Genomic DNA, 23,034 nt, shown 5'->3' on the forward strand with positions numbered 1-23,034 from the left:
TCCTAATGGGCATCTACAAGACAGGATCTCATTGTAATGTAATAGTGCAGTGACAATAAAATAAAGTCTCATTAACTTTTAAAGGAATTACTTCAGTCTTCTCCTTCTGTGACTTCCTGTTTTATTTTGAAAGTGACCTTCCCCGTGTGTCTACTGTTGTTTCACTTCCTGCACCAGTGTGTTTCCCACCTTTGAGAATGGGAGCTGGTCTCTTCGGTGTTACACCTGTTAACTCCACCACTTTGTCCCTGAGCTCTCACTCACGCTCTCACTTCTTCTGATTGGTTCCCTCAGCTCTGATCCCTCGTCTTTCCCAGAGTCTTAAATAATATCTCTAACCAGCAAGTTCACTATATTTGTTAAAACAAGATCAACAAGCTGCTCTATGATAAACACATGATGCATCGATTCTGTTCTAACTAAACTTGAGTTTCTTGTGTTTTTGTCGAAGTACAGCTGAGTGTAAAAACAGATATGATGTGTCACAGTCCCTCCCCTAAGCTCTGTGTGAACTGTGATGAGGTTTGATAGCATGCTGGCGTAGAGGCCTGACGCATCTCGCCTCTGCCTTACTGACCTGAATTCACCTGTCACTGACCATGGGAGAATGGCTTTAAAAAGAGAAGAGAAGATGATGACGGGAGGAAGAGAGCGGAGATTCACTGATGGACAAACATGGAAATCAGACGTGATTTCACACAGCGAACAAGTGGTCGCATGTGTGAGGTTGTCTTCTTCATATCTGTGATGGGACTTTGTCTATGTCCTCGAATAATGTTTCACCTACAGTAAATAAAGGTGCATCACCTGCCGCCATGTTTAACTTCACAGCGTGGAGCATTCTGTAGCCGTGAGCTGATCGGTTTCAGTTTATCAATTTGACGATTAGGCCGGAAATAATATCACGATAACTACAACGATATATGTTAAATTATTATACTTTAAATTAAGTTTAAAGACAGATTTTTGGTCCTGAGTGAATGTGGTGGTTTCAAACTCTTCTTTATGACCAACAGTTTTGTGGTCGACATATTGAACCTTCAGTTATATTCCTATTGATGAAATTGATTTGATTATTGATATTGTTTTAGTGCCCAGTTATTCATCATCCGAACAGTTGCATGTCAACATTTTCTGAGCACTCACTGTGATGTTTTCAAAAGCTTGTTTTGTCAGAAATATTCACTTTACAAAACTGAATCAGAGGTAAACTGGTTTCCTGTAGAAGATGGAACCAGCAAATGTAAAAAGCATTTCTGCTTCATCTAAACACGAATAATGAATTTTTCAAGCCTCCGTTGGTTAATTTGCTATCGGCTGTTCCAGTATTTAGCTTGGAGGCAGATTAAGATTCTCTTAAGAACATAAGTTCAGATCAAATTAGTCGACTGCGTGAGGACAAAGCCTGCTCTGTCCGTGCAAACCTTAATCACTCTCAGCCGCTTGCTTTGGTTACCACATGAGCGTCAGGTATATCTGAAAGGGACTTTCCTGAGCATGTTTCCTCTCCTGTGAGACTGACACAGGCAGCGAGCAGCTTCCAACAACAACCACTGAGTGAAAAACACAAAGTTTGACACGAGACTGAGCCGAGCGCCATGCCACTTAGAGAGGAAACTTCAGCTTCTTGAGAATGAGCAGCAGCAGAAGGAAAAAAAAAAAAAACAGAGATGGAGGAGTCAGAAAACAACACCAGGGCCTCAGAGAGCTCAGGTTGTTGGTGTCAAGTCTGACGGCGACGAGTGACAGCACAGATCCTCTTTTAAACCGAGGAGCAGCCAACAGACATGAAGAAGAGTCGGGGGGGGGGGGGGGGGGGGGGGGGGGGAGAGGCATGTTCCTCTGGCTGTAACCAAGGGAAGATGCTTAGTGTTGCTGTAGTGATTCAAGCACGTGCCTGCGTTGCTGTGGGGAGTCCCACATGCCTCCTCCTCCTCCTCCCTCCAGCCGTGACGTCGTGACATGGGAGAGGGAGAGTTTCCGACGCCATAATAAAGACCCGCGTGGGAGACAGAGTCATCATGATGATCCCGTGCGTACACAGCCTTAGTTACTCTCCTGCTCTCATCATGTCAGGGGGCTGACGCTGAAATGGATCAACTTCTGTATTAATAAATATACATAAAAAGAAAACCGAAATACAACAAAGTGCTTCAGAAGGCAGCAATTAAAACAAATAAGTCAAACAAATTGTAGATTTAAAAGGCAATAGTTATAAATGTTTAAAAAATTAGTATTAAGAATATTATTATTATACCTATAGCAAAGGTTTGTCATCTGCATATAGTTACTTTTCTTACTTTGCTGATTTATTTTGGACTTTTACGTGTTTAAGTATAACCTACATAGTGTTCTATATTCTCTTTTTCTATCCTTGCTTAAGTTAAAACTCTATATCACTCCTTATTTAACAGCACTGCACACTCTCCTGTTTCCTGCCAGGATTATTGTGGGTCCCTCACCACCTGACTGCAGAGTGAACAACAGGATACAGCTACACAAACACTTCCAGGTTGGATGAGGCCTCTTAGATTTCTGTAAAGCACACGTCAGCTTTCTCTCTTCATCCGAACTGAACCAGACGTGAACTCACGCGAAGAAACGTCTGTGGATCGTGACCCCTGACTGACCCCAGCACATCACTCTGCACCTTCCTCCAGCCGAATAGCATCCCCCCGGAGGTGAAGTGAAGCCATGGTGCCCCGTGGAGGATGATGTGATTAAAGAGGATAAAGTGTTGTGCATGTTCAGCAGTTACCTGACCCCTGGCTGCACTATCTCCGAGGTTTATTTTCAAGGAAGCACCTGCAACATGCTCATGATTTCAGGTCACTGAGACACTCAAGCTCCCTGCACATCTGAGTTTTGCAAAGGGAAAAAGGTTTTTGGGGACAATACCAAAAAATAAATTGAATATGACCAATAAGATAAAAAAAGTGCACATCAATATTGTTAAAATTATATATCCGCCTAATCTATATCTCTGCTTTATATTGAAAGCAAAAGCAGTTTTTACCGAATCTTTGAGCTACTTTTACATTGTGTCGCCAATTATTTTTTGGGACTCGATTAAAGGATTATGTAAATCTTATTTTAGTGCAAAATTTGACTGTTAACTTTTACATGGGGTCAGACTCCTTTTCTCAGTGTTTTAAAACTCTACAACTTATATAGACACTAAAAAAAGTTATTAAACTGTCCGAATGTACAATGAACATTTTCAGTGAGAAGTAGGAAACTCTTCCCACCTTTTCACATTTATATTTATGTTAAATACATTTCATACATTTTTTGACAACATAAACAAACAGAAGTAACCGAGGGTCCAGGGGAGCTTCATGGGGCCTTGGTAGGTGACACATTAAGGGGACATGAGGGGACACCTCAGCACCTTTGTCCTCCTCCTCCTCCCTCTCATCCCCGCTGAACTTACCCTGTGTGATCCTCTGCAGACCCAGCACATCCTCCGGGCTGACCACCGCGCTGGCCAGCAGGTCCTCCTCCGTGGTCATCGGGACCCCCACGTCGGTCGAGTTGCATCCCTTCTTCACCCTCATCGCCGCCGTGCGCCTCGGGCCGTCTCTGCCGCCGCTGTCCGCGTCTCCGCCGGCGTCTCTGGCCGGATTATCAGCGGCAGGCTCCTTGGCGCTCGACGGGTCCTGGCTGTTGCCCCGGCTGGTGCAAGAATAGCTCATTCTCCTCCTCTTCCTCCCCCCCACCCTCTGCCAACCGAAGATACAAAGCAGTTGCTCCCTCCCTCCCTCCCTCGTTCCCTGAAGGATGCACAGTTGCTGTCTGTTATCCGGTGCTTAATTCAAATCCGCTTCGTCTTTATGAGCCTGTCTCCTCTGCAGACGCACTGCATGCAAACCTCTCCTCCTCCCTTCCTCCCCTCCTCTCCCCTTCTCTCTCCTCCTCCCTTCCTCCCCTCCTCTCTCCTCCTCCCTCCTCCTCTCTCCTCCTCCCTTCCTCCTCCCCTCCCATCCTCTGTCCTCCTTCCTCTCCTCCTTCCTCCTTCCTCCTCTGCACTCTTCCTCAGACGGAGCCCCTGTTGTGTGAATAGCAGCTGGAGGCCTGCTCGGTTTGAAAATTTAAAAAAGAGGCGGCAGATGGTCGTTGATGCCCGGTAGGAGGGGGGGGGCGGGTCTGAGGTCTGAGCCCTCCAGCAGAGAGGCTGACAGAGCGTCTGGTGCTTCTTCGCTACAAGTGACAGAAGAGGCTCAACAATAAATGATGATCTAACAGTCATTCATAACAGTGTGTGTGATATTCATGTTTAAAGGACCTACATCTGTTACAGTCGCATTATGGGGAAGGTTGAGATAAGGTTCGGGTTCATGTTAAGGTTCATATCAGGTTAGGTTTAGGTTTAGGTTAATGTAACTCTCTCTGTGTGTCTGTCTGTGTGTGTGTGTGTGTGTGTGTGTGTGTGTGTGTGTGTGTGTGTGTGTGTGTGTGTGTGTGTGTGTGTGTCTCTATTGAGGCCTTTCAAACCTCAGTGAAACAGGCCATTGTAATTCTTTGTTCTGCTACAGTTTACATTTTGAGACAGGTCTTTATTATGTGTACTTTGGACGTACTTCTTACGGCTGTGACACACAACATTGGCCTGTAAATATTATATTTTATAGTATTATTGTTGCTTTCACTTTTTTTGTAAATGATCTGGTAACTTGCCTGTGTCGCGGTTAGCTGCAAATAACCACAGACAGGCGCCAGCGGGAACAACTCTGTGAGGGTTAGGTTCTATTTCTTTCTTTCTCTCTCTACTGATGCATGTGGACTCGCTGCATGAGTCACTGCAGATCTCAGCCACACATGACTCTCCATCACCACCATCTGAAAAGCACCAGTAAAGATAACGGACTGACTTACTATTCAGAGTAGTACATGAAGGGTTCAAGGTCAAGGTGTCATTCTGGATTTAGTTTTTTCAAACCAGCATTGACTGAGATCAAAGTCATTTAGAGTCATTAAGAGGGGGAAGATTCCCTAAACTAATTATAACAGTAGACATGGAAACATTTGGAAACATTGCACCCTAGAGGTAGTCCTCCTTTACTACAGACCAGTCTCCAGTTATAACTTGGGTTTGGCCTTTTCTGGGCACCTGCAAGATATGAGAAGGAGTGTGACAGGTTAATATGCAGTGTCATTCACTCCAGAGGCCAGTGCATCAGGTGTTGTAGTTCATATGCTGATCAAAAAGGACCTGCAGAGTCACAAGATACTTTTTTTCAGGTTCAGAAGTGGGACCAAAGTTGGAAAAAGGTCAAACTTCCAAACTTAAATATTCAATTATCAAGTTCACAAAAGGAAAATGAATTCAGCGAAGATAAAAAGATAGCTTTTTAAGTTTTAGTGTGTCCCTTTGTTATCTTGTAGGACATTTGTGTGGCAGTCCGGTGTGTGTCTGTGTCTGTGCTGCATGGTGGTGTTAGCGTCTGTGTAGCGTGTATAGAAGCAGGTGAGGTTTTGTTACGTGTGCGATGTCTATGTGCACACAGAGCCTCGGCTATATGGCCACTGTGGGCTCTTCACCCCGGCCTGCTGAGTCTGCTCAACCCTTTGTCACGTCTGAGCTGCTGCTGCTAACATCAGCAAAAACACACAAACACACACACACACACACACACAAACACACACACACACACACACACACACAGGGACACACATGGACATATGCAACAGTCCTGTGTCACATTCTCACCTACACAAAACCCCTGTGATCAGGAATGTCCTCTAGAATATTTTGTTGTGATATGATTTGTGATATGCTCACGATATACTCTCTCTCTCATATAGATCTGTCTCTGTGTTGCAGACACAATCCTGGAATTACAATCTCACACACACACACAGCAACACACACACACACACACTGACAGAGAGTCTGGGCAATGTGCTGACCTCAGTCTGCCATTCCTAAATGTTTATTGTTCAGTGCAGCTAGAGAAGAGAGGAGGGGGTACGTTCAGCTACCTACCGGCTAACCTCTCTTACTTGGTTGGCTTGATTACTTTAATGACACACTGAGGGGGTCTGTAAAACACCAGAAGATGTTTGGAATAAATGAAAGCGAGGAAATCAGGCAGCCAATCAGTCGAAACAGTAACAAACACATCGACCCTCTTCTCTCAGCGTGTTCCGTGTCACGCTGATGCATCCACACGGCAACAGGTCATGAAAGTCGAGCTGCCAATTACAGCTCATCAGTCGATGCCAAAGCGAGGCTGGTGCTGCCAATGAGGCCTTTCCATCGCCCCCTGCTCACCTTCATAGATGATTTATTCACTGGTAGAAATTTTCCAGAAATAGCAGCAGCTACTTTAATTCACATTTCAACCTCAAAGTATACGACACACGCATCACAATGACCTCTGCTGGCGTTCAAGGATGATGAATCAAGTTCCTTTTTTTGAGATCATTAAAGCAGCTTGATTAGATTTCCAACACAGCCACCATCTTTCTTTTTTTTAATTTCTAATGTGCTATTTAAGTAGATTGTCATGGCATCATTGCATATGGTATTTATGTTTCAGGAAATCACATGGCCGAGACAACAAGGGATCCAAGTCTTGTTAAACAAAAAGCAGACGTCTGATACACATGTTTTAATGAGCAGGGACACTGCACTGTTAGAAAGGAGGTTACTATACAAACAATACACAACACAAACAGTTAAACAAGGATTAGCTATATCCTGACACAATTACTTTACATATTTTACATACAAGGCGTGGATTACGACTTTTACATTATGGTTGATACTTTTAATAAATGTAATTTACTGTATTTTAGTGGCATTTACACTTAAAAACAAAATTTTACAGTGAAGTTTACAAGAGATAGATCAAGTTTCAAGTTTTGTTTGTCACATGTTGTGCAACAATGAAAATTGTTGGACAAGGATAAGTCAGCTCAGCAACGCAAACAAGAGCAAAAGTCACAGAAAATATGACGCAAGAAAAGAAAGACATTTAAATAATCTGAGTCTAAATAAAGCAAATGAAAACCAAAGTGTTATTTTAAAACATGCTCTCAGTTAACGTGATTACAAAAAAAAGGTTGAAACAATCCTGCAGCAGACTGAGAACTGGAATCAGTTGTTTTGGATTTACTTTATAAACAGCTAAAGTAATGTGCTTTGCCTCTGTTCTGCAGTTATAGGACGTTTGATAATAGATCTGTATGCTGGGGGGGGGGACGCCACTGTGCCCCCCCCCCCCCCCCCCCCCCCCCCCCATCCCCCCTTAACATATACAGTAGATTTACCACAGAGACATAGGTAATGCAGTATGGACGTTCAGCCTCTTTGTGCTCGCATGAATCATTGTGCGTCTGTGTGTTGACCCCTCTGTGTCGCACACAACCAAAACAATGGAGTCCAAAGCAAAATGCTGACATGAGTCCAGGCTGGCCCACCCCCACCGGCCCCTGCCAACCATGGGTGTATAAATACTCCCTTATACACAGTTTCTGCAGACCATTCAGTGGAACCCTGCGACACACAGCTCACCCGTTTAGGTAGGTCAAATTAATTCAAGGTAACAAGACAGGACAATTTCCCAATCTATGGACATGATGGAGAATGAGCCTATGAGTATGAGTGAAGACAGAGGGATATTTATTTTACCTTTACTGCTAAATAGACGGTGAAGGAAAGAAAATGGAAGGTTCTAAATGTTAACTGATGTATTTCGTTGGAGTTAATTGCCTGAACACAGAAAACAGGGAAGTATAAGCGTCAGAGAAATTTAAGATACAACCAAGTATCAGATTAAAAGATTTAGATATTTGAGATTGGGGAAGTTTTGTGTTGTGGTGATTATCCCTATCCCCGCCATGAATAATGTGTGTCTCTCTACAGGTACTACTGAAAATCAGGAGAAAATGGCTCTGACTAACCCCATGCCCATGGGCCCTTGGAAGGTAAGCATACGCCATACTACCTTACCCATGAGCACATGGAGAAGGAAGAAGTTTCTGAGCATGACGAGGCACAGCAGTGTTCCAGCTGGGTTTATGTAGTGTTTTACAAACTGACCTGCCTGTGAAGATCTAATCTCCCGTCTCATTCTTTCGTGTTTCACAGATCACCGTGTACGACCAGGAGCACTTCCAGGGCAGGCGTATGGAGTTCACCGCCAACTGCCAGAACATCATGGAGTGTGGGATGGAGAACATCCGCTCCCTGAAGGTCGAGTGTGGCGCGTACGTACCAGGCTTCTCCTCACTTTTAGAAATACCAGAGCAGATTGAAACACTGGAAAAGATGGGTTGAGGAGTATAAAAGTGTGAGTTAAGTTTGTATTTCCTTGCTCTCTGACTTCATAAATTCCACTTTCTTCTTGCAGCTGGGTCGGCTATGAGCACTCCAGCTTCAGCGGCCAGCAGTTTGTCCTGGAGAAGGGAGACTACCCTCGCATTGAGGCCTACAGTGGCAGTAACTCCTACCGCATTGAGAGGATGATCTCCTTCAGGCCCATCTGCAGTGCTGTAAGTCTAATAAGTGACACAGGAACAGCCCTCTGCTACCTTTACTTTGTTCTAACTCCTTCCTCCTCCTTTGCACAGAACCATAAGGACTCCCGCATGACCATCTTCGAGTTGGAGAACCTGACAGGCCGTCAGTTCGAGCTGTCTGACGACTACCCCTCCCTGCAGGCCATGGGCTGGATGAACAAAGAGGTTGCATCCATGCACATTCAGAGTGGAGCGTAAGTCCCAGGACATGACATTTGATGAAGTTTTACACAACCTATCATCAGCTGGGTAGATATTTATATCACTATCTTATCTTATCTTACCGTATCTATCATTTACTTCTTCAGATTCGTGTGCTACCAGTACCCTGGATACCGTGGCTTCCAGTACATCCTGGAGAGTGACGTGCGTGGAGGCGAGTACAAGTGCTGCCGTGAGTTCGGCTCCCACGCCCAAACCTCCCAGATCCAGTCCATCAGGAGGATCCAGCACTGAGAGGGAAGCGTGTCTTTTACTCTTCCTCTTCACCTCTTCATCTTCCTTCTCCTCTCCCTCTATCTGAAATTCCATCCCTCGCTCCGTTCCTCCTCTCCCCCGACCTCCATCTCTCCGGCTCCACTGGTCCGACAAGTCAGAGCAGGATCCCAAGCTGGTCTTCAGGTGCTTACTGATGTCAGTTGTTCACAGCGCTTTTTGTTTTTTAAAGGAACATCACAAAAAGAAAGGAACAATGTGAGAAAGACAGAAAATCGGAATGACAGAAAGAGGAAATTGAACTAGCGTGCAAGAGAGGCCTTGTGGTCCGAGGTCGGCTGCAGAGCGGTGGAAACACCTCAAAGCTTTTTGCTCTTTTTCATCTCGACCATTGATGGCATCATCATCATTTTTGTCACTGTCTTCTGCATCAACACAACAACCTGTGATACCTGTGATATCCAAGACTGCCTGTGTTCAAGACGATGAATAAAGAGAATGAGCAAAGAAACTGAGAGATTCACAACACTGACATGTACCTCAATCCCTTCTGTGTCTTGTCTTTCTCTGGTGAACTCAAATCATAATAATCAATGTGAGAAACATGAACTTATCAGGTGAATCCAATGGGTAAAAACTGGTATGAATGAGAATTAACCTCATTAAACCCTGAAACACTGACCTGTCATGGGACTTTTTTAAACCACACTAATATCACATAATTTCATTTTTATTATCAGGCTCAAACTTTTCAAAATTGCCAAAGCATGTGAGGCTAAATTGATGATGCAGTCATAAAACAGGTATATATGGTCTTTTAAAAATGATCTTCTGAATATAAACGTAAACTGTGAAATCCAGTCAGTGTAGACCAGAAAAAAATAAAGGTAAAATATTTCCCAGCTCAATGTAGAGGGGGCAGAAAAATAAAATAAAAAGATTCAAGTATTTTAGCTGTCAAGGTCATTTTTTATATAAATTGCATGGTTTGCAGCTTTTACATTTATAATTTAACTCTCAAATAGAAATAATTTTTTTAACCTGGAAGTTAAAAATGTTAAACTTAGCTCCATCTCAGCCAGATTTGAACAATAATAAACTTCAATGGTTTTTACCTCGTTTGTTATTTTCCATATTTCATTCAGTTCAGTAACCGCTGCACTTGCCTACAAAGGCCGCCAGAGGCCGCTATGGTGTGGAATACATATTTGCGACGGTTGTTTCTTATTGACGGCTGTCGGTGACATGTCAGTAAACAAACATGGCGACCAGCAGCGACTACTGGGAAGGTAAGTTGTGTTACTGTTTCTGAGTGTAAAACAAGAGCGTGTACACGTGTTGTGTGGTTTTTCCACCGGCTCAGCTCAAACACACTCACACGCTCCCGTCATAGGTTTCGTTGAAACGTAATGTTGGCGCAGAGCAGGATTGTGTAGCTGCTAACCTGTTAGCTTGTTGGTGGATGTTTCACCTGCACGGACCGATCATGAGAGAGTTGAACCCGGTTGTAGACAGGCGGAACCCCGGGAGCCTTCACAGAGAGGAGCCCCAGACTGGAAGAGACGTTGTAACGCTTTTTGTGTGAATTAATGTGTCTCTGTGTTAATCTTGTGTGTCTTTGTGGTAGTTTAAAGTGTCCCTGTGTTTGTTTGTGTCTCTTTGTGGTAGGTTTATGTGTCTTTGTATTCATCTTGTTGCTCTCTGTTGTAGTTTTAAGTGTCTTTGTGTATGTTTGTGGTATTTTTCATCATCTTTGTGGTAGTTTGGGTCTAGTATTCATCGTGTGTCTCTGTGGTATTTTTAAGTGTCTCTGTGTTCATCCTGTGTCTCTTTGTGGTAGTTTTACGTGTTTTTGTATTCATCTTGTGTGTCTTTGTGGTAGTTTAAAGTGTCTTTGTGGTAGCTTTCATCATCTTTGTGTTTAATTGTGTCTCTTTGTGGTAGGTCTGAGTGTAAACTACCACAAACACACACAAATTTTATTTTGGTTAGATGTGGAAAATCGTTTTGTTTCATACAAGATGTTTTTCTGTCTTTCTGCTTCTGTCTCAGATTTGCGTAAACAGGCCAGACGGCTGGAGAATGAGCTGGACCTCAAGCTGGTCTCCTTCAGTAAACTCTGCACCAGCTACAGCAGCAGCAGCAACAAGACGAGAGACAGCCGGTCAGCAGCAAACCTCACCTCACTGTACAGTGTGGAAGTGCTCTGAGTTCTGTTGACCTTAGATATACACTTTAAATATTTATAGAAATAACCTGTGTTAAATCAAATCAGATTTTTACAATACTGCTACTACTACTACTATTACTTCTACTATCATTGCCTATCATAAATCCTAAATGTCCTCCCTTATTTTACTGTTCCACAATGTTTGAGTGATATATTTTGTACCAGTAACTGGTTATGTGTGATGCATGAGTCTGTTCACAAACCAGTCAAATACATTTTTATACTTGGAATGACAAAAATAACTTAAGACCTAATGAAGCCTAATTTCGTTTTCATCAGATCGGATTCTGGCTCAACTCAGGACAATATGCTTGTGGCCATGACTACTGAGCTGGAGCAGCTCCTGGCCAATGTAAGTCAAATAACATTACATATTACACTACATAGTATAAGTGTCATTATACTATTACTTTCATTTTGTATTCGTATTATTAGCTTTAGTGTAGCTTCAAGTCGAAGCGACAGTACTAATCTTGTGCCAATATTATCAGAGGTAATTAAATCTATATTTAATGATAATAAAATAATTTGTAGAGCAGCTCAAAGTGCTGTTACTGTTCTTCAAACAAAAACAGAGCATCAACCAAAGCTCTCCGTGTTGTCTTTGGTTTTTATATGATTGGAGAAGTACTTTTATTTTACATCTTCCTGGTTATTACAAATGCGCTTTTTTACAATACATTCATGTTTAATAGAACATTGTTATACGTTAAACTGACATTATAATCTTGTGAGGATAAGAGTCAATGTTTGTATAGCTACTTTATGTTTATGTTTTATATAGTGTTATATTGAATAACCATATAAATGTAATCTCTGTATTTTGCAGCTTACAGGGGTCAATGACAAAATGGCAGAATACACAAACTCTCCGGGAGTTTCGTTACACAACGCAGCTTTGATGCACACCCTACAGAGACACAGAGACATTTTACAGGTACACACAATAACTTCACTTTCTCTTATTACTGCCATTGTCAGTATTTTAACTGTAGTTCTTAATGTTGCATCCTGCAGGACTACAATCAGGAATTCCACAAAACCAAAAGCAACTTCTTCAGCCTGCGGGAGCGAGAGGACCTGCTGGGCTCGGTTCACAGAGACATTGAGTAAGCCCCCTCATGCAATACATATATAATAAAAGATATTGTATATTGTTAGCAAACAAAATGTCAGAGAATATTTCGAAAAATGCCAATTGCTAAATGGAGTGGCAGAAACTTGGACTATGGGCAGAAAAGGTCTCTGGTTCGTCTCTGGTTCGACTCCACGAAGAAACAACAAAATGACGAACCTGGATTGATCTGTCCAAAAATCCAAGAGGATTCTCCCTACCCTGTCTAGTGCCCCTGAGCAAGGCACCTTACTCCTCAAACATCTGCTCCCCGGGCGCCGTACATTGTCGCTCACTGTTCTGTGTGTCCTGCACCAGATGGGTCAAAAGCAGAGGTTACATTTTCCTACCTGCATGAGTGTGCCTGTGCATGTCTGCATGTGTTTGGGACAAATAAATGCATCTTAATCTTAATCTTAACCTTAGAAGATATTCTCTTCTGCTCTCTGTGGACTGCTGCTGTGTTATCCTCCACCAGTAGGGGGCAGACATTTCCAGTCATTAACAGAATTCCCCCACCCTTTAACAGCCTGCTTCCCTCTATCATGTTTCATCCTGTAAAACGAGGCACCTCCTCTCATCATCCGACCTACCTCCCCCTCTCTGCATCTCCTCCTCTCTCTACATCCCTCGCCTTCTTTCTTTCTTTCTCTGGGGGTATCTTTCGTAAGTGCCTTCTACAGTAAATCAAACCACAAGGCTTTCATTTAGCCGAAGCTGAGAGAGAGTGGTTACGTCTGGCCCATCTGAACCAGAGAAATGCTCCATCTGGGGAGGACAGGGAGCACACGACCAGAGGGAGGGAGACACGCTGTCCTGAGCTGATGCTGACTGACCGATTACAAAAATGATGAAAGTGAATTTTAATCTTTTCTTTTGAGATGAGAGGTGTGGAGAAGCTGTGGGAGGGAGAGGGGCAGAGGAGATAATGGGTGATGAATTGATGATCAGTCCAAACAGGGAGTGTAAATAGGAGATGGAGGACAGAGTTGTGGCTTAAGCAGAGCTAATCACTTAAAAGCCTTATCGCAGGAAGTGCATAATGAGCATCCAGGCATCGGTTAATAGGAGAGAGTGAAATATTTCATTCGGAATCAAGACTGAAGACTTGCATGTGATTAGGGAGGGTAAGACCGTGTTGTTTGTTTTCATGAAGCAACCAAACGAGAGAGATTAAAACTATATTGCTTCACCAATCAAAACATTTTTACATTCTTTTTTTTTTTCTCCCGTTTGATATACGGTATGATTTGATTTGGGCTGCCACAAACGATTATTCTTATAGTTTTCCTATTATGAATTGATCAGTTGATTGTTTCTCTTGCTTCTGTTTACCTGTGCAGGTCCTACAAAAGCAGCTCAGGAGTGAATAACAGAAAGACCGAGCTCTTCCTCAAGGAACATGAACATCTCAGAAAGTAAGAGATCTCTTTAAAACTCGAATGACACCCTGAGGGCATACATCTGCCAAGGCCTCACAGTCCCTTTAAATCCAATCAAGCTGCACCAAATCACACTCATAACCATCAGTCCCCTAAATTTGTCAAGATCCATTCATTATTCCTCAGGAAATTGGAGAAAAAAAGAAAAAAAAACTATCTCTCAATGTCAAAATAAGTAAAAACATTCCTGTATTCTCTCTTTGCCCATGTCCCGTCCCTCCAACATCATCTGTTGTGTAGTTTTTGCGTAATCCTGCTGACTAACCAACAAACTGTGTCGGGTAAATACATAAAGTCCTTGGCAGAGCTGATGAATCCACCTACCAGCAGCTATTAAACTCACTAACAGTTAATGTCTGGTTGGTTTTTCAGTCTGTATAAGGACATGTTAACATTAACACAAACTTGAAATTTGGACTAAAACAAGTTCACTTTTATAGATAAAGACTATCAGTGCATATTGTCCTCACAGATCACTTTAGCTGCTGTTAGATCAATAATAATATTGACATTTATATATATTTATTCATACCGGAGTGTTTGGTGTTACCTTAAGCAGGTATGAACCTTCATTTTTATTTCTGTTTCTATTCTTAAGAAAATCCTGAGCAAAAACGAAACTATTAAAACACATGTAAGTGATTATTGATTCAAAATAGCTGCTTCTTTTGATGCATCACGAGGAAGGTCAGATATAAAACAGATAACAAAAATGTAGTAAATATTCAACCCAAGACAGTACTTCAGATATTACATGTGTACTTTATTATCATCAATACTTCTCAAATCAAGGATGACCTCCATCTTTAATACTTTGTGAACGACATTTGAGTTAATCCGTCGGAGGGCAGATTTCTAAAAGGGGGAAACAAAAAAATGGTGAGTCCAACGATGGGAAAATATATTATATATTTGTACAGTGACAAATGCACAGGGAGAATTAACACACATGTCATATGCACACATCTGTAACTCTGTGCTGTGAGACAAATAAAGCTGATCCTTCTTCTCACCTCATTGGTTGGTCGTATTGCCTCCTGAACCAATGAGTCACGTTTCCAATTTGCACGTGGCCTTTCTGTCCAGCTGTTGGAATGATGAAGATTGCAGAGAAGGAGTAAAGTCCCATAAATATGATGATGATAATATTAATTAATAATTATAATAAATTGGTCAAACCCTCTCAGCAACATGTGAAACCACTCACTGTTTATGGTATTCGCTGTTCCAATGGTTCCACTGTTTACCGGGTTAATAGTGTTGCCAGTCATGGTGCCCTGGTTACTGTTTGGCCCAACTCCTCCTGTAAAGAGGTGTCGTCAGGGAAAGAGACGATAAAACAACTTGACAGAAAAGTTCATTCACACTGTTTAAACATTTACGTCTAACTTCAGTGCAATTGTCAAAAGGAGAGGCCCGACCGATTTTGACTTTTTAGTGGCAAAAAATAACAAGGGGGGATGAGATGAGCGTGCAGTTCAGTGAGCAAGGGAAGTCGTTCCACCTGTGAAAGTACAAGTTGAAGACAAAAAGCCGTGGGCTCTTCCAGCTAATGACATTTGGAGAGAAAAAGCAGAGGACAGCAGTAGATAGAAAGTAGAAGAGGTGGACAGATAGACGAATGAAGTGTAAAGCACAGTATTGATTTCTTTGTCTCCGCTCGAGTCAGCCAGGATGCACAGTGCAGCCTGTGTGTGTGCTCTGCTCGGCCCTGAACACTGACCATTTCATTTTTCTCTCCGTCACTCACCTCAGCAGTAAACGGCAGCTACCTCTGCCGTCTCGCTCATACGCACCTATATTCATCCGCTGTATGTGATGTAGAGACGAAACATGCTTCTGCTCAGACGGGGTCGGATTTGACCAATCAGTCTGACGTTCTAAAGAATCCTCCATTAACCAGCACTTTCTCCTGCCTCCCGGGACTCGCAGGAGGAAGTGCTCCCTTTATGATAATCGACAAAAGAGCTGTGTGGTTTCATGCACAGGCTTTCCTTTGTTTAATCCAGGAGAAAACATTTTCCAGCACGGTTCAAATCAGATCAACATGTTGTTTGTGAACGGGATGAAGGCGTTTCAGTGTCTTTCAACTTGTCCTTTTTTCCCCCATTTCTTACTCACAGCTCCGATCGGCTTATTGACAATGCAATAAGGTGAGCTTTATTGCCACATTCACTCTCCTCCTCTCCCCTTTTACTCTCAAGCACTCACTCAGCTCAGTCAGACACACACACACGCGCACACACACAGACACACACCCTGAACAAACACAGCCCATTCAGATCTGTTAAAAAGACTCCATCGTAACATCTTACTTTTTCGCTTCTCGGCCAAAAACAATTAACGTGATGTGATGTGGTGACGACGGCTGAATCCCTCGTTTTAATCCCTCGTGCTTTCTCTCCATCCAGTATCGCCATGTCGACCAAAGAGAACATCACCTTCCAGCGTGGGATGCTGAAGTCCATTCAAACCAGGGTTACAACTTTGGCCAGTATCCTTTTTTATAATTTTACTCATATCTCCACCTCTGCTCTTTACCCGGAGTTCTTTACTGTCTTTCTTTAAAATAGAAATCAGAACTTTTTTTACAGATTTATCTCAGCACATGCTGATGCTGTGCAGGGATATCAGCCTGTGTGACGCAGTAGACTTTACCATTAGGCTCCATTTATCCTATTCCCCCCCCCCCCCCCCGGTTGATTGAGGAGCCCTGCTGATGTATGTTCCCTCACTGCTTTCTGCCTCTTGCTCACTGCAGGCGAGGGAAGCCCGTCTTCTTAATTATCTTTCCTTCACCGCACCTCCCTGCCCCTCAGATCGTTTCCCTGCCATCAACGGTCTCATCCAGAAAATCAATTTGCGCAAGAGGCGTGACTCTCTGATCCTGGGCGGGGTGATCGGCGTCTGCACCATACTCCTGTTGCTCTACACTTTCCACTGACTCACTCACTCGCTCTCTTGGCCGCCTTTTACTTTCATTTTCAAATATCCATTGCAGTCCAACTGTTTGTTTTTTTATATATCTTTGTATATGTCTCCTTCTACTGTAATTAGCTTTCCCTAAACGAGCAATTAAGAGACATTTTAAGGTCCATCACATTAAGTCTTAATTGAAAGTGAGGATTTGTTGAGTTTTATTTATTTTCCGCAATATGATTAGGTTTTTGTCTTGAAATTCATGTATTGCTGCTTGTGCCCTGTTGAAATTTTTAAATCTTTATAAATGTATGAAATAAGATTTTACTGGCATGGTGTGCCGTTCATGCCGCACTTTTGTTATACGCTATCGACGGTGCCTGACCAAAATAAAGACGACAACCTCACTCCTGCGTGTGTCATGCTCATTCAAGTTTATTTCAGACATGCAGAATTATGGCACGTTAACCAGTCATACAGTATAAATGTATAAACATCAACATCAGAGTGCCAAGAACAGTGCATACAGGGGGGGGGGGGGGGGGGGGAACGGCCCCTATCTCATATCTTGCAGTATAGTGTAAACATAATGAGGTGTAGAGATCCAGGCAGTTCCAGTAGAGTCCAAAACACGAGTCAGTTCATTTTAACATAGTAGCACGCGAAGCAAGAGATCACACTACGACTGCAGCGGGGGGGGGCGTTGTTGTGTACATGAGCTTTATGTAAACGCTGTATGAAATCATCTTATGCATCCATGTAACACCCTGTGGCGAACAGAAAAGGAGGGTTGGTGCTTACGGAAGTTAAATGTTAGGACAAAGACCGGAGGTGCACTGAGGACTTCTGCTATTCACATCACACGCAAATCTTTTTACGATAGTTTTTCGATTTTTTTTACCATTATTATATGTATTTTTTGATCCAATTGTCTGAGTCGTCAGTGCACCACCAGTTCAGACTATGAGCTGTTTCCACTCTCTGGCAGGAGTTGCTGAGCAGACAGCGTGCAGCCTTCATCCTCCTCCCGGTGTTTCCTGAGTTTGTGGGGTTAGCGGACGTGAGCCTGTGACTTCTCTCCTCTTTCTTTTCTTTCTGTCTCTCTTCAGCAGAAAAAAAAGCAACAAGTTGTACATCAAGAGTCTCTTAAGCTTGTTTTCAACTCAGATTTGTGCTTTTTTTTTTTTTTTTTTTGGTCTTCATTCCTCATCCTCCTCTTCTTCTTCCTCTCTCTTCTGTGCAAATTTGAGATCAGGTGAAGTCCAAGGAGTCGGTTGTGTGACTCCTTCCATCCCACGCTTCACTACTGGTGCTCTGATAGACAGAGAAGGCAGAAATAAAGTTACACAGCTTCACCCTGAGCATTGTGAGTGTGTGCTCTCCACGTTATTATTTGTTCATACCTATTGTAAACACTATGAAGATGATGACAGCCACACCCATCAGAATTGCCAGACAGCTGAGCAGCATAGACAGACGTCCATATTTCCTGGCTCCTTCTATATCCCCACTAGTGAGAACAGACCTGGACTAATGGGGAAGGAGAAGCGAAAGGAAGTCACTAACTATGAATTATTTAAATCCAACATAGGCGCAAAACACCTGTAGTGTTTGAGCTTAAATTCAAATACGCCCAAGCAGCTAAAGCCCAGAGACAACCATAGTGCACACTGTGTTATCATGATGGGAACTGGAGGAGCAATTGGATGTAACACTCACCACATTCGCGTACCACAGGGCGCACACGTTGAGCGGCACCGCGGGACAGAAGCAGGACAGCACGGCCAGCCAGAGGTAGGTGGGGGGGCGCCAACCCGGGCGGCACCGGGGAGGGCAGCGGGCCCAGGCTCAGCCGGGACGCGGACCTGGGTGGGGCCGTCAGCTGCCCGACGGAGCCCGACTTCACCGGCGACCTGTGTCCGATCTGTTCCGAGTCCAGGGACCGCATGCTCCCTCGGATGTTGAGGGAGAAGGAGTCGCAGGACTTGACGTTGCTCTGCCCGCTGGGCTCGGTGGTGGGGGCGCCCAGCAGCTTCTCCGTGTCCTGGAAGTCGGTGGGGTTGGAAACTTCCCTCTCGCCGAGGGCACTTTTCCCAAAGGCGGCATCAGTGTTGATCGCCATCGCGGAAAGATAAGCAAGTCTTATAACGTGTGTGTGTGTGAGAGAGTGAGGGATGGAGCCGCTGTCCTGTGGATGGAGATGCTGAGGAGTCTTCCTTCAGATCTTCTCCACGGGGGGTCATCAGATTCAATATTCTAAATTCAGAGAGGCCAATACCTTCAAGGCAACCTATTTAATTAAGCAGTCTAACTCCATCCAAATGTCTTATTGATGAGCTCGATGTTATTGATGTCTCGGTCTCTCTCACGTTTAGTTGACGGCGAGCGTCCTGACACGCTTCGCCTTCCCCATCCTCCCCCGCCCCTCTATCTCTCTCTCTCTCCCTCCCTCTCTCTCTCCCTCACCCTCTCTCTCTTTAAGTTCTGAAGTATTACCGCATCTCCTCACATGTGCACGGCTCATCCCCAGCGTCCGAAGCCTGCTCGTGCACCAGGCGAGGCTGATCGATGTGACATTGCAAATCCGTTTCATGGAGCGAAACAGACCCGGCGCGTAAAAGCTCTCCATTTACGCACGGGGGGGGGGGGGGGGGTCAGCGGCTACAGAGGGACACAGGACGCTCATCGTTCTTCACCCATTGACACAATAAAGTGGTTAATTAATATTTCATTGCCCAAACATATTACTTTATCAAAAATACCCTTTGGATTGAGTAGAATTTGTACTTGTACTTTAATTTGACCATTTATTTCGTGCTCCCTTATTTCACTTCAGGGACAAATATTGATCTTTTTTCCTCCACTTTATCTGACAACTAGTTATTAGTAAAGACAGACATTTTACAAATGAAGGAAAAGGTTTCCAGATCATTTACTTAAAAGTGTTTAAGTGTTATTAGATTAATGTATTTGGGGTATCGGAAGTAAAGATACTTCTATACTACTAAGATAAAATGGCCCTTATGAATTTTACAGTGTATTGAATTCTACTTTATTACTTTATATTTCAATTCATTCATAAATGTTGCATTTTCCATCCACTATATGTATTTACTAGTCACGAGTGAATGTTTAATTTAACAAATGAAATGAGAAATTAAGTTTTCATGTAATTTACCTTAAAAGTATTGAAGTCTTACTGGCTAAATGTAGGCTTATATCAGAACTAAAGATATTCATAAAATAAGAAAAAATGCCCATGTGAGTGTGACAGTAGCTTTTTGAATTTGCTCCTGCTTAAGTGTAATGTTTCCATTCATTTCATTTGCCACTTGTATAGTCAACCTGATTTCAGGGAGAAATATTGCACATTGTCCTCCACTACATGTATTTAACCATTTCTGTTCACTGTTGAAAAGGAGAATGTTTTTAAGGTGATTTATTTAAAAGTATCATACGCATCAGAAATAAAGACGTTCATAATGTAAGAGAAATGGCCTATATGTGAATGTAACAGTATTAAAATATTGATGCATTCATTTAATGATTAGCCTTTAAATGATGCAGCTGGTGGAGCTGCACGATGGCCTGGTTTTATATAACTTTATTTTAAGCACTGTGTTATTATGATGATATATTTTAAAGGCTTATTTGTTGGTTTTGTAAAATCTGTAAAGCAACTGTTATCAAAGCTGCCGAGTACGTGTAATGCAGTACAAATACATTAAAGATCTTAAAGGAACCACTCGGAGTACCTGAACATATGATACGTCAATGCAGTACATGTACTCAGTTACAACACAGCACTGGAAAGTGCTCCATTATGTCCAGTGCTCCATTATGCACCTATATGAAAAACAATGATCTGTGTAATATTTGATTTAAACAAAGTGTGATTTTATTGTGTTAAAGATTTCTGCACATGTCCTGGTAAAAAATATTTGTATTAAAATGTAGGTTGAGTATATGATCACATATCAAATAACACTGGATGAAGACAGTTAAATATCATCTCTTATTCTTCTTACATCTTACTGTACTTTTATTAAAGATCGATTTCACCAGATCAGAGATTCTTTACCGTGTTTATCCTCACGAGGAGATAATAATCCAGTCAGACTCTATCTCCCTTTTTAAACCTTAGCTTTACAGAGATTAGATCCCCATCTAGTGGACATTTTGACTAAATGCACCGAGGCCCATTCCAGTTCTGCCTCAGCTTCCCGTTGAATAAAGACATTTATTCAGAAAATGAAATGAGTTGCACACGAGCTCTAAAGTTAAATGTAGTGCAACAGGATGGCGACTGAAAAATCACTTTTTCCTTGATTTAACAAAAATATCTCTGGACTACTCAAGCAATTGAAGAAAAAAAACTAAGAAACATTTCTATAAATGCCATTGACTCCCAGTTTGATGATTTTATGATTTCTAAATATGAAGAAATCCCTTGAATGGTACTCATTCACCCACAGACACTTTATGTACACTTTCTCTATCACACATTCCTCATACAGGAGCAATTGTGGGTTCGGTATCTTGGCCAGATCCTCTGGGATCAATGCAACAACCTTCTGGTTGGGGGACAGCCCGCTCTACCTCCTGAGCCGCCCTTTGCAGCATCTGATACTTCCTATAGGCCCAGAGGAGAAGACTCCCATTTCTGGCCTCTGTGTAAAAATAGTAGAACTGGATTTGGCCCTGACTAAATATCAGCTTATTTACTTTTTATGTGGAGATTAAAGATAAAAATAAATATAAAGTTATTGCAGATCCGTCTCTTTAAAGTAAAAATGGATTGACACCTTTTCATTTGGCTTTTTGTGCCTCTGTTTTATTCATTTCTGGTCAAGAGTCAAAGCTGGCAATGTTTTTAACTGTCGATTGTTTCCAGGTTTGTCCGAGAGTCTGAGGAAATATTTTGGTCTTTATTGAAAGCAACAAAAAAACAAATCATGAACAATAAGAAAGTTTCTCCAGAGTTCATGACGTCACATTTAGGATTTCTCAAGACGTGTTTATTATCACAGAAGATACAAATTAATAAGAGACAGAGGGGATGGAAATTATTAGCTGAGGAATGTGAAGGTTTGAAATGACTATTCGCCAAAAACACATACAAACATTAAAAAAAACTTACATTACAGCAGATGAATAGGACATAAGTACATGAACTCCAGGGTTTAAATATCAGTTTACCAGTTTGACACATTGACTAAAGTGAAATATACCTTACGTCGGATTAGCACAAGAATATAAACAATAAGTCCAGTTTAACTACTGAGTGTTGTGAAACTGCCTCCTTCCTCAGTAGTCCCCCCCCCCCCCCACACCACCACCACCACTTTCAGCTGTCAGCTTCCTCTCCTCGAGTCGTCCGGGGCAGGGCTGACCAGAACAGTTCTTCAGCTGGCAGCTTTAGCATGTGTACGGGAACATAAAGCTCGCCAGTGAAGAACTGCTGTGCGTCAGCCATTCGGGGGCCGAGGGTGCGAGGGGAGGTGCTGGGAGGCGCTGGGAGTCGACCAGTGAGCGTGAGACCTCGAAGCAGACAGCCCGGGGTGACGGAGGACGAGGCACGACTCCTCTTCCCTTCCTCTGCTAACACAGATTCCTGCAGAAAGAGAAGAAGAAGAGTCAGTTTAACTTCCCCTCTAAACTCTCTGCTCCTAGCGTGGGTACGAGGTGGCCTGCAGCCAGACACACACACACACACAAACACACACAGAAAGTGGGTGCAGTGGTGTGTGCGATCAGCTGTGAGTAAGTGGGTGAGACGAGGTGATTTATAAGAACGACAGCAGAGATACACACAGGATCATGTGTCAGATCACCAGAGGGGGAAGCATGCATCGGCAGCTCAGCTCTGCCTCTGCATGTTACACAGCACCAGCAAGACATTCTTAGATATTCTCCCGGTTACGATTCTGCGGATCCGACACCGGCCTCCAGAGGAACGCTCACATGAAAGATCCTGGAATCCTGGATGAAGTCCTCCTTTGATTTGCTCATCAGCATTTTTTTTAGCACCATCATGTTCCACGTGCTAGCTGAATACAGCATCCCAGCAGCTAGCATGACTTTTATTTTGAAAAAACAACTTAAGATCTATTATCAATCATCTATTGGGTTCTTCCAGAATAAAAAAGAAACGCAAGTGTTGTAATGCTCAAAAATATATTATCTGTACACGTTACATAAAAATGGACGAAATGATAGGTGCTCGAAGGTGAAGCCACATCATCGTGACCGCCCCCTGGTGGCTGGCTGCAGTCTAGGTCAGAAACCCTGCCTCCTCCATGTTAGTAGATGGCACATGGACCAAACTAAAAATCAAAACACACATTAAATACTTTTCATCATAGATT

At 42.9% G+C, this 23,034-nt stretch overlaps 3 protein-coding genes and 1 pseudogene across 4 annotated transcripts in view; 2 read left to right on the forward strand and 2 right to left on the reverse strand.

The window, feature by feature from the left end:
• unc119b (unc-119 homolog b (C. elegans)) overlaps positions 1–3,695 on the reverse strand; it is a 10,520-nt gene extending 6,825 nt beyond the window's left edge. Inside the window, exon 1 of the mRNA XM_053442095.1 lies at positions 3,434–3,695. Coding sequence (XP_053298070.1) covers positions 3,434–3,695 — 262 coding nt within the window. The remainder of the gene's footprint in view (positions 1–3,433) is intronic.
• Positions 3,696–7,477: 3,782 nt separating this feature from the next.
• LOC128457418 (beta-crystallin A1) lies at positions 7,478–9,505 on the forward strand. Its single transcript, XM_053442096.1, has 6 exons — positions 7,478–7,527; positions 7,871–7,932; positions 8,096–8,214; positions 8,358–8,499; positions 8,578–8,720; positions 8,835–9,505. The coding sequence occupies exons 2-6, from the start codon at positions 7,894–7,896 to the stop codon at positions 8,980–8,982; spliced, it is 591 nt and encodes a 196-aa protein (XP_053298071.1). The 5' UTR covers positions 7,478–7,527; positions 7,871–7,893; the 3' UTR covers positions 8,983–9,505.
• Positions 9,506–10,142: 637 nt separating this feature from the next.
• LOC128457504 (Golgi SNAP receptor complex member 1) lies at positions 10,143–17,073 on the forward strand. Of its 2 annotated transcripts, XM_053442221.1 has the most exons (10): positions 10,206–10,250; positions 10,355–10,528; positions 11,014–11,125; positions 11,471–11,543; positions 12,021–12,128; positions 12,209–12,300; positions 13,649–13,723; positions 15,871–15,900; positions 16,159–16,241; positions 16,567–17,073. In XM_053442221.1, the coding sequence occupies exons 4-10, from the start codon at positions 11,499–11,501 to the stop codon at positions 16,689–16,691; spliced, it is 558 nt and encodes a 185-aa protein (XP_053298196.1). In that variant the 5' UTR covers positions 10,206–10,250; positions 10,355–10,528; positions 11,014–11,125; positions 11,471–11,498; the 3' UTR covers positions 16,692–17,073. The 2 variants fall into 2 exon arrangements, with proteins under 2 accessions (XP_053298195.1, XP_053298196.1); XM_053442220.1 differs by lacking the exon at positions 10,355–10,528 and having other exon boundaries at positions 10,143–10,250.
• A 982-nt stretch (positions 17,074–18,055) lies between these two features.
• Positions 18,056–18,788, reverse strand: LOC128457640 (trafficking regulator of GLUT4 1-like; annotated as a pseudogene).
• Between the last annotated feature and the right edge of the window lie 4,246 nt (positions 18,789–23,034).

Source organism: Pleuronectes platessa, chromosome 15, assembly GCF_947347685.1.
Source record: "Pleuronectes platessa chromosome 15, fPlePla1.1, whole genome shotgun sequence".
Taxonomy (NCBI): Eukaryota; Metazoa; Chordata; class Actinopteri; order Pleuronectiformes; family Pleuronectidae; genus Pleuronectes; species Pleuronectes platessa.

Coding starts and splice junctions, on each gene's coding strand:
- LOC128457418 (XM_053442096.1), top strand. CDS start 7,894: ATGGCTCTGACTAACCCCATGCCCATGGGCCCTTGGAAG. Junction 8,215..8,357: donor CTGAAGGTCGAGTGTGGCGC/GTACGTACCAGG, acceptor TTCTTCTTGCAG/CTGGGTCGGCTATGAGCACT. Junction 8,500..8,577: donor TCAGGCCCATCTGCAGTGCT/GTAAGTCTAATA, acceptor TCCTTTGCACAG/AACCATAAGGACTCCCGCAT.
- LOC128457504 (XM_053442220.1), top strand. CDS start 10,223: ATGGCGACCAGCAGCGACTACTGGGAAG. Junction 11,544..12,020: donor TGGAGCAGCTCCTGGCCAAT/GTAAGTCAAATA, acceptor TGTATTTTGCAG/CTTACAGGGGTCAATGACAA. Junction 12,129..12,208: donor GACACAGAGACATTTTACAG/GTACACACAATA, acceptor TGCATCCTGCAG/GACTACAATCAGGAATTCCA.